General features: G+C 37.2%; 1 protein-coding gene across 1 annotated transcript; it reads left to right on the top strand.

Annotated features, from left to right (window-relative positions):
- The first annotated feature begins 2,500 nt into the window (after positions 1 to 2,500).
- Positions 2,501 to 10,412, top strand: kel (kelch protein). Its single transcript, XM_068287831.1, is given in 7 exon segments — positions 2,501 to 3,109; positions 4,801 to 5,202; positions 6,073 to 7,311; positions 7,374 to 7,939; positions 8,006 to 8,902; positions 8,905 to 9,032; positions 9,097 to 10,412. Coding segments are annotated over 7 exon segments (4,497 nt in total). The 5' UTR covers positions 2,501 to 2,618; the 3' UTR covers positions 9,871 to 10,412.
- Positions 10,413 to 11,042: the final 630 nt, after the last annotated feature.

Below are 11,042 nucleotides of genomic sequence, written 5' to 3'. Positions count from 1 at the left end.
GCGCTTTGTCTCGCTTATCGGCCAATTTGAATTGTTATCAGACGAATAACAATAGAAAGAGTGCAACAAATCCATTTAACTTCAATAAGCGTGCCTGATAAACAGTCTTAAACCAAAAGGATAACAAATGATTAACTTAAAACAAAATACTAGAGACAATCCCAGTGCATTGTGTGCCGCCACCAAAAAAAAAAAAAAAAAAAAAGAAAAGGAAACAAATAAACCAATTAGAAAACAAAAGTTATACATGTAATAATTGTAGAAAATTTCTAAAATCAAAAACAAACAAAAAAAAAAAGAAAGCCTCCCAAAAAACAAAAATTAATTAATTATTAAACTAAGTATTACTTTATGAAAAACAAAAAAACCAACTCCTCTTTAAATATATAAGTATTCTGCATTTGATTTTCTATTTAAACAACAAAAGAAAGTATTTTCCTTGTATTTATTAAAAACAAAAGAAACTGTAAATATATCTAAATATATTTAGAACTTAAAATAAGTGTAGAAAACTCTTTTATTATTTCTCATTAGCCAAATTGTAAATTTTTTTTCAAATTTGTCTTAATTTTTTATTTATTTATTTGTCATGTGAGTGCTGCTTGAATGTTTCATTATTTAGCACATTGTACATATACATATACATATATATTGGATCATAAAAAATATTATACAACAAATTTTCACTTCTTAGTTTTGTAATTAAATTGATCAAATATATAGATACATATATACTTAATATATATACAGATGTATTCTTATTTAGGTGGTTGCTGTTTGTTATTTGTAGAAGTAAAATATAAAATCCTTCAATCAACTTTGGCAAGAAAAGAAAGAAAAAAAGAAAATTGTTCCCAAAAATATATACAAAACATTAAATTTTACACATATCTGAAACACAAAAAATAGTATGTTGAAAATGGATGTTCCATTCTAGCAAAAAATAAGTAATCAAATAAAGAAAAAACAAAATCTATAAACTAAAACAAAAGCCAAACAAATAAATTTGATGGATAAAAACTAGCAAAAAACAACAAATTTAAAGTGTTTTTTATGGTATTATTGAGAACAAGGGGGGAACATTTACAGATCTGTTCTTTTAAATATATATATAGACATAAACAAGCATTACGGATTGTTAAAATAATGAAGCAAGTAAGTCGACTCGTCGACTCGGGTATACCATACACCAGGTGAAACAAATTTTTATAATTTCGAAAACCAAATGTACATATGTCTATTAAATTGTTTTTACATGCTTCATACTATGTGCTATCTCGCTGACTCTACAAACACACGAGCACTCTAGCGCCGCCACTAGCCAACGGCCAATTCTGGCCTTGTGGACCGCTTAGTAAAATACGTTCATACGCATATTTTGCATGTTTCTAGTCCGATTTCAATAAAATTTGGAAGTTTTGTAGAAATAGATAAGATTAATTAGTCTGCCGAATTGGAATGCGATAGTCAAAAAACTACAGGAGGAAATCGGTTTTTTCTTAATTATGGAGGCGGAAGTGGGCGTGGCAAAATATGAAAATATATATACTCTGCGCGCATACTAAGCCAGTATACATACTAAATTTGGTGACTCTAGCTTTGTTTGTTTTTGATAAAATCAGTTTTGTTTAATTTGCGGGGGCGGAAGTGGGCGGGGCAAAATGTTTAAATAGCCAATATCTGCGCGTCTATTTAACTAGTCTGCATACCAAATGATGTCGGTAGCTGTCATAGTTTTTAAGAAAATCAGTTTTATATGGATTCCGGGGGCGGAAGGGGGCGTGGCAAAAATTTTAAACAATTAGTTTCTGCGCGCCAACTAAACGAGTATATAAACCAAATTTGATGTCTCTAGCTGTTATACTTTTTAAGAAAAACAGTTTTATGTGATTCCTGGAGGCGTAAGGGGGCGTGGCAAAAAGTTTGAACAATTAATTTCTGCGCGCCAACTAAACGAGTATATAAACCAAATTTGATGTCTCTAGCTGTTATACTTTTTAAGAAAAACAGTTTTATGTGATTCCTGGGGGCGTAAGGGGGCGTGGCAGAAATTCCAATTAACTCTATATATGTACATAATACACGAGTATACATACCAAATTTGGTGGCTCTAGCTCTTATAGTCTCCGAGATCTGCGTGTTCATACGGACGGACGGACGGACGGACGGACGGACGGACAGACGGACATGGCTAGATCGACTCGGCTGTTCATCCTGATCAAGAATATATATACTTTATAGGGTCGGAGAAGCTTCCTTCTGCCTGTTACATACATTTTGGCGACTTTAATATACCATTTCACCCTATGGGTGTATGGTATAAAAATTAGCATTGAACGAAATTCTGAAAATTTAAATGTAGTGAAATTATTTTTCATCGAACTATCGATAGAAAACTTGATGTCGATAGTGGGGAATTTTCGTTTGGGCAAAGCGAATTCATCATATGCTCGAGGGAAATTTTAAAGCGAATTGAAAAAAGAGTGGCCAATTCGTCAGTATATTTTTTTTGTTGATAAAATTGAGAGAGCAAGAAAAGAGCAAGTGTTAACGAAAAGCTAAAACACAATTTGTTGTTTTTCATTTAAGGCGAGAGTGCGGTCTCGTAGTGTTTGTTAATGATAGCTCTGAGTGCATTGTTAACAAAATATTACATTATTATGAGCAATTTAAGCAATGGTCAACAGAATCAACAGCAACAAAATCAACAGCAGCAACAACAACAACAACAACAAAATGCAGCAGCAGCAGGAAATGAAGTTGCTGGTGGAGGAGGTGGCGGTGGCGGAGCGTTGGCCCACATAGAACCATTGCAACCAGGTGTGGCTATGCCAGCACCTGGTCTAGGTGCTGCTGTGGGTATACAGCAGCAGCAGCGTCCACGGCTAATCCTGCAAAATCAACAACATCCGGCGCAGAATCCCGCCGCCGAGGGCAGTGGCCTGGAAAGAGGCAGCTGTCTGCTACGCTATGCCAGTCAAAATTCCCTCGATGAAAGCTCCCAGAAACATATCCAACGGCCCAATGGCAAGGATCGCGGCACAGTGGGCCAATACAGCAACGAACAGCACACAAATCGATCCTTTGATGCCATGAACGAAATGCGCAAGTAAGACCCATCATCATCATTATCATTATTTGTTATTTATACATTTTGGCACTAGACGAAATATGGGAAGACACAAAAATCTGTACACAAAAACTAATTATGAAAAATTATCTGTGCTGTTGGGCCTCGTCGTCTGCAAATATCAGGTGCACTGTGGAATTCATATGAGAGTTCACTGCTTAAAATAAGATCTCTATATGTGCATATCTTCAGCTTCATTCAGTTTTTAGGTGCTTTGTTTAAAATAAGAAAAATTCCACAGATACATATTAGATAATATTAGGAATTGTTTCATACAACCTTTATAAAAGGTTGATTAATTATTTATAGTATTAGGTTGATTAGTTATTAGAAATCAGATTTGAATGACGTTTCTAATAAAAGTAAACAATACTTTACAAAGCCATCAAGTTTAGACGATAAGAAGCGTAGACGAGGCTTGTCAGATTAATGAATACGCATCTCACAATTTGATTAGATAGGGCAAATAACTACAATAGTATAAGAATTCAGAAAACTATTTACCAAAGTGGAATTTTATTCGAAGTGAAACTGTTCCCACTTTCCACTTAAAATTATTGCCGCATTTAGAAGAGAGGAAGTGTTGTGGTTGCTTTTGGGGGCCTCCATAAAAGAGGAGCCCCCTATATTTATGTTTTCGAAAAAAATCCAAAAACATCACGGTTTGGGGAACCACAAGTATCTTGACTCGCCAGTTTTCTAAATCCACCCCTGAATCACATCATACATAACATAATCATACGAATCCATAATTATTTTTGAGTAGTTTCTTGTTTTAAACTATTTATTCCACTGTACTACGTCAGAGTATCTTCGAATCTAAGTTGACTTTTGCACATATTTGCGCATTACGTTTTCTGTTTCGTTTCGGGGTTTTGTTTGCCCATTTTATATACAAAACATAATATTTGCTTTTGTCAAAAGGCCATTCGCATTCGCATTCAGCTTTTGCTTTTTTGTGCCATATATTTTTGGTTTTGTGTATATATGTACATATATGTATGTACATACATATTTCTGTACAATCTCATTATAATGATATGAATTTTGTTTTGTTTATTAGCGAACCATTCGAAACGCATTAACCTTGAACTTGGATGCGCTGAAATACCACGCTCAGAGAGTGAGAAACGAATCGAAGATTTTATGTTTATGGCTTTTTATTACGTTTCCGCATTTTGGTTTTTGACCATAGGAAAATTACTTGGCCAGTGGAAACCTTTTTATTTTCAGACCACAAAACAAGTTTCTGTCATAGCTCTCGCCTCGCCTCTTTGTTACATGTGTAAAGTAAGCTGTTGCTTTTCGAATTGAATGTGAATCCCCCTACCACATAATCAGCATAAGCATGAATTCGAAAAAAGTGACTACAAATGATCGACAATTTTTTTTTAGATACATACATATATTCATTAGAATTGTTTGTTTCGGTCAATGAACCAGGAACGTCTTAGTAAGCGTTTCCGATTGAGGGTGAAAAGTTCAGGAAGGCCTTCATGAACAATTTTAGCTATTCTGCATTTAAATATTGTCACGCTAAGGAAAATTACAAAGAAAGGTTTTCGGACTTTGGCTATAACATTTTGAGAAGTTATTAGTAGACATTTTGTCTAGAATAAAGTATATGTTGAGTTTTTTATTAATAATTTACTTTCTTCAATTCATTTCAGACAAAAACAACTTTGTGATGTCATTCTGGTAGCCGATGATGTTGAAATTCATGCCCATCGCATGGTATTGGCCTCATGTAGTCCATATTTCTATGCCATGTTTACCAGTTTCGAGGAATCGAGGCAAACTCGGATCACACTCCAGAGCGTTGATGCCCGTGCTTTGGAACTACTTATCGACTATGTCTATACCTCAACAGTTGAGGTCAATGAGGATAATGTCCAAGTATTGCTAACAGCTGCCAATTTGCTGCAATTGACCGATGTGAGAGATGCCTGCTGTGATTATTTACAAACCCAATTGGATGCCAGTAATTGTTTGGGCATACGAGAATTTGCCGATTTACATGCCTGTGTCGAACTGCTCAACTATGCTGAACAATATATTGAACAGCATTTTAAGTAAGTATTTTTAAAAATAATTAAAACTTTGCAGTTTAAGTTGTCTAGAAATAGTTTCTAATGCTGGACTGGACTGGAGAATTTTCTCAGAAGTTTGATTGGGATTTCTGACTTTCATTTATGAGATGTCCTCTCGTAGCTATGATTCCAATGTGAATAAAAAACACAGTTTCTTCTTCTTGGTCCAATTAGAATATTCAAATGTTTTAAATTTACGATTTTCGCTTTTGGTATTTTGTACTATAAAAATTTATCAAAATTAAAAAAGGCAGTTAGTTAAGCGAGGAGAAACATATAGACCCATATACCCACGAATTTTTGCAGTTTACAAATTTAAAAAAAGAAAAAAATCAAATGATAACTACGATATCAACAATCTGAAATCATGAAACATTAGAAGATAAACTTTATGCAAAGTTCAGAAAAAAGTTCGATTTCGTTTTCCTGTGTAATTTGAATAATTCTACATTTAATTTCATTGGGCGTATAAAATTATAGTTTCCTTTCGTTGCTGCGTCTTAAGAATAGCTACCTGAATTTAAACATTTGGTTTAACAATATTATAATCTTTGTATTAATAAAACTCAGTCTAAAGATAAACTTAAAAAGTGAATTAAAACCCGATTAAGAGATAAGTCCCTGAATTTTCAGTTAAAATTTTTCTTATTTTTGCACTTAACATTCACTTATGTCTATTTTTATATATCAGGCAACTCAAGGTAGTTCATTTTTTATTACATTATAAAATTACGATTTTAAGACACCGCTAACTGGTTTGGAAAAAAAAAAAAAACAGAAACTGGTATATCTGCCAAAATTTAAAGTGTATTCTAAATGTTTTGTTTTTTATTTTGTATATTTCTTTTGCAGCGAAGTGATTCAATTCGATGAGTTTCTGAATCTTACTCACGAACAGGTCATAAATCTAATTGCCAATGATCGCATTTCTGTGCCAAATGAGGAGCGTGTCTATGAGTGTGTCATTGCTTGGTTGCGGTATGATGTCCCGATGCGGGAACAATTCACCTCATCGCTTATGGAGCATGTACGTTTGCCATTTCTCTCCAAAGAGTATATAACACAGCGTGTGGATAAAGAAATATTGCTCGAAGGGAATATAATATGTAAAAATTTAATTATCGAAGCATTAACCTATCATCTGCTGCCAACGGAAACAAAATCGGCACGAACTGTGCCCCGAAAACCCGTGGGAATGCCAAAGATATTGCTAGTGATTGGTGGTCAAGCTCCGAAGGCAATACGTTCCGTTGAGTGGTATGATTTGAGGGAAGAGAAATGGTATCAGGCTGCTGAAATGCCAAATCGTCGATGTCGTTCGGGTTTAAGTGTTCTGGGCGATAAGGTCTACGCGGTGGGTGGATTCAATGGATCACTTCGCGTTCGGACTGTAGATGTCTATGATCCGGCCACCGATCAGTGGGCCAATTGCAGTAATATGGAGGCCAGACGTTCCACTCTGGGTGTGGCTGTGCTGAATGGTTGTATTTATGCTGTTGGCGGTTTTGATGGCACCACCGGCCTCTCGAGCGCGGAAATGTATGATCCAAAGACTGAAATTTGGCGTTTCATTGCCTCCATGTCAACGCGTCGCAGTTCAGTTGGAGTTGGTGTCGTTCATGGTCTGCTCTATGCTGTCGGCGGTTATGATGGCTTCTCCAGGCAATGCTTATCTTCGGTAGAACGTTATAATGCCGAAACAGATACTTGGTCAGCGGTGGCTGAGATGTCGTCACGACGAAGTGGAGCCGGTGTTGGTGTTTTGAATAATATTCTCTACGCTGTGGGTGGCCATGATGGTCCGATGGTACGCAAATCCGTGGAGGCCTATGACTGTGAATCGAACACATGGCGTTGCGTGGCGGATATGTCGTATTGCCGACGCAATGCCGGAGTTGTGGCACACGATGGTCTACTCTATGTAGTGGGCGGTGATGATGGTACTTCGAATTTAGCCTCGGTGGAGGTTTATTGCCCAGATACGGATACATGGCGTATATTGCCAGCACTGATGACAATTGGTCGCAGCTACGCTGGTGTCTGTATGATTGATAAGCCCATGTGAATGGAAGAGCAGGGTGCATTGGCAAGGTGAGTTTAAAAGTCTTCAAAAATATAAGCTCTTTATAATACTCTTTTCAAATGCTTTTTAGACAAGCTGCTTCGCTGGCCATTGCATTGATGGATGACGAGAATAGTCAGGCTGAGGGCTCAATGGAAGGTGCTGTGGGTGGTGTTATTTATGGTAATATTGCTGCAGTTCCTCAAGCAGTTGTCCAGCCAGTTGCGGCTCAACCTGTGGTTCAGCCACAGGCAAGTCATCCACATTATGAAAATATTTATGCACCAATTGGTCAGCCTAGCAATAATAATAACAACAACAACAACGCCAATGCCCCTGCCCCTGCCAATGTTGAGGAACCTCAACAGCAACAACCACAGCCAGCTCCAATTGAAGCAAATCATAATAATCAACCACAACCACAACCACAACAACAACAACAACAACAACAACAACTGTCTTTAGCACCACCCACACCAGCACCACAACAACGAATACTTCCCATGAATAATTATAGAAATGATTTATATGATCGATCAGCTGCATCTGTTGGCATAGGCGGAGGAGGAATAGGAGTTGCTGCTGCCTATGATGTACCCAGAGCTGTGCGCTCCGGTTTGGGTTATCGCCGCAATTTTCGCATTGATATGCAGAATGGTAAGAGCGAAGAAGATCTTTGAACCTTAAGTAAAGTCTCTTTTAACTGGTGTTCCTTTCTTTTAGGTAATCGTTATGGCAGTGGCCTACGGTGCGCTCCACTCTATGCCAATAACAATAGTTCGACTAGTCGCACAAATTGCCATCGTCAACGTAGTTTCGATGATACGGAATCCACAGAATCGTATGCTGCCACAGGTGGTACCATGCGCTATGAGAATATCTATGAACAAATACGTGATGAGCCCATATATAGGCCAACGGGAGGTAATCGTGTGCCCCTTTATACGAGGCTCGATGTCTTGGGTCATGGCATTGGACGCATTGAGAGGCATTTGAGTTCATCTTGTGGCAATATAGATCATTATAATCTGGGTGGTCACTATGCAGTATTGGGTCACTCACATTTCGGTACTGTGGGCCACATCAGACTCAATGCCAATGGAGGTACTGGAGCAAGCAGTGCAAGCAATAGTTCCACCTCAGGTAGTGTCACCTGCAATGTGCCCAATTGTCAGGCTTATATGGGTGGGTCTACGAATGGCAGTGGTAATCCAAGTTTAGTAGAAGTTAAAGTGCCCGTAAAGAATAGTGCATCGAGTTTCTTTAGTTGCCTGCATGGCGAGAATTCTCAAAGCATGACAAATATATACAAAACAGGTGGACCTGTAGGAGCAGCAGCCGGAATAGCTGGTCATAGCTCTTCACCCTTGTCGCCGAATGTCTCAATGGAGCGGGCAGCACGCTCAGCCTCAGCTGGTCCTGTGGGCCTAGGAGCTGCTACCCAGGAGCCAGATCAGGCGGAAAGTGTGGCTGCCTCAACAAGTTCTGGAAGATCCACAACTGGAGCCATACCCAAGGTGAAAGTAAGTAACACCAACAAAGCAGCTAACAAGGAGACATCTTCTGTGGCCTCTGCAACACTTGAGAAGAGCAGCGGTTCTATGGGAGCCGCTGTGGCCAAAAAACAACAGCTCAACGATCGAATGCCTCTGGTGATGGAGCTTTGAATCGCATATCTAAATCTAGTTTGCAGTGGTTACTCGTCAATAAGTGGCTACCTCTTTGGATGGGTCAAGGACCAGAATGCAAGGTGAGTCAGAAATTGGTTTTCCTATTTCGAAGTAACTGATCTTTTACATTTACATCTTTTCCAGGTGATCGATTTCAATTTTATGTTCTCACGTGATTGTGTCAGTTGTGACACTGCTTCGGTGGCTTCACAAATGTCCAATCCCTATGGAACACCACGTTTGGGTGTGGGTTTACCACAGGATATGATGCGTTTTCAAAGTTCTTGTGCTGCTGCGGCTGCTGCATCAAATATGCGACGTGATCCCTCGACCAGACCATTGCACAGCACCTTGAGTCGTCTGCGTTGTGGTGGAACCGCAGAGAAACGTAGCCCAAACCAAAATCATGCAAACTGTCGTTATGAAGATCCATCTTATGAAAATGTTCATGTTCAATGGCAAAATGGCTTCGAATTCGGTCGTTCACGTGACTATGATCCAAGCTATCATACACTACAGCAGCATCAGCAACAGCAACAACACCAGCGACCACTTTTGCAGCGTGCTAGATCGGAGAGCCCTACATTTAGCAATCAACAGAGACGCTTGCAACGTCAAGCAGCAGCAGCTGCAGCAGCAACAACATCAACTCAAAATCAAACACAGTCTAACTCTTTTAAGAACTATAAACTGAATGTAGAGAATAATAGTTTCAAACCAAAGCAACAGCAGCAGCAACAGCAGGCATCACCCCCTGCTCCTGTGGACTTGTCTGACGATTTCGAAGGAGCTGTGGGTGGAGCTGCCGCCCCTGTAGATAACTTACCAAACGATGCAGAATCTGCAGAAGCAGCTGTAACATTGAGCGACAACGAGACTGAGACAAATAATAGCCAAAATACTGAACAAAATGAGTAAAAAAAAAATTGTTTTTGTGTAGTAAGTTTTTAATCGATTTGTATTCGAATTTGGGAAAAAGACTCCAATAATATTTATGTGTGGAGCTTTAGTTATTAAAAAAAATTTCGATAAACTGATTGTAAGAACTCAAATTTAAAAACTTTTCCTCCTATCAAAATTAGATCTCAGCCCAAGACAAAGCAAAAACACAAAACAAAAATTGAAAACGAAATTTAACACCCCAAACCGAATATATTATATATATATTATTATAATTATAGATAAGAAAGATTTTTTTCATCAAGATAGAATTTGTATAATGGTCTAAGATTTTCACACTTAGTTTTCATATACTCTTCCATGTAGTGTCGTGTGTTCGTTAGTTCAAACATGAAGGCCATATCAAGCACCCATTTATAATCATATATACAATATATAAATAGAATTAGAAGATATAGCAAAACATTATGTCCAATTTCTGTTAATCCATAAGCAATATGCATTTGATATTTACCTATAATATAAATACTTACTTAGGTAGTTACAAAAAGAAAATACAATTATGTCTTTTTAAATATTTCTTTGTGTTCTCAACTTCCATACGTAACTCTGAACGCGATTTCACAAAGAGATTAACAATATTGGATTTGAAAACATTATTAATTATTGTTGTCAAGTTGTGTTAAAGTTTTTCAGTTCGCTTACACTGCCCGCCCTCCAAAATTCGAATATTTCACTGGAAAAACAAAACGAAAAATTGTTTAGAAACCTCTAATGTATAAGTCAATTAGAACTTCCACAGGTATTATTTACATGCAATTAGCATAAAACATAAATTCATAAACAAATACAAATACTCCACATACATATATACATGCATATTATATATACATATAGATATAGAACCATACTTACATGTATTTACGTTAAACTAATTCATAATAATAAAAACCAATTTAGTTGAAAACATAAAGTTTAAAATTATTCTTAATTTTTTTGGACCACAAAACTGAATTAGCTTTGGATTTAAAATTGTAATCGATGCATTTTATAAAGTTGAATTTTATAGATTTTTGATGCTATATCCCAAGATCTTGGATTCTCGTGGTCTCTTTAGAACAATATTAGTTTTGTTAGTTTTTGATAAAGAAAAAAGAGGACATTTTGTTTGATGGTGGGATATGGGAAAT

The sequence above is a fragment of the Drosophila tropicalis genome, unplaced genomic scaffold (assembly GCF_018151085.1).
Source record: "Drosophila tropicalis isolate 14030-0801.00 unplaced genomic scaffold, ASM1815108v1 contig_1187, whole genome shotgun sequence".
NCBI lineage: Eukaryota > Metazoa > Arthropoda > Insecta > Diptera > Drosophilidae > Drosophila > Drosophila tropicalis.
Note: the sequence above shows the minus strand (reverse complement) of the source record. Positions and strands in the feature narration are given on the sequence as shown.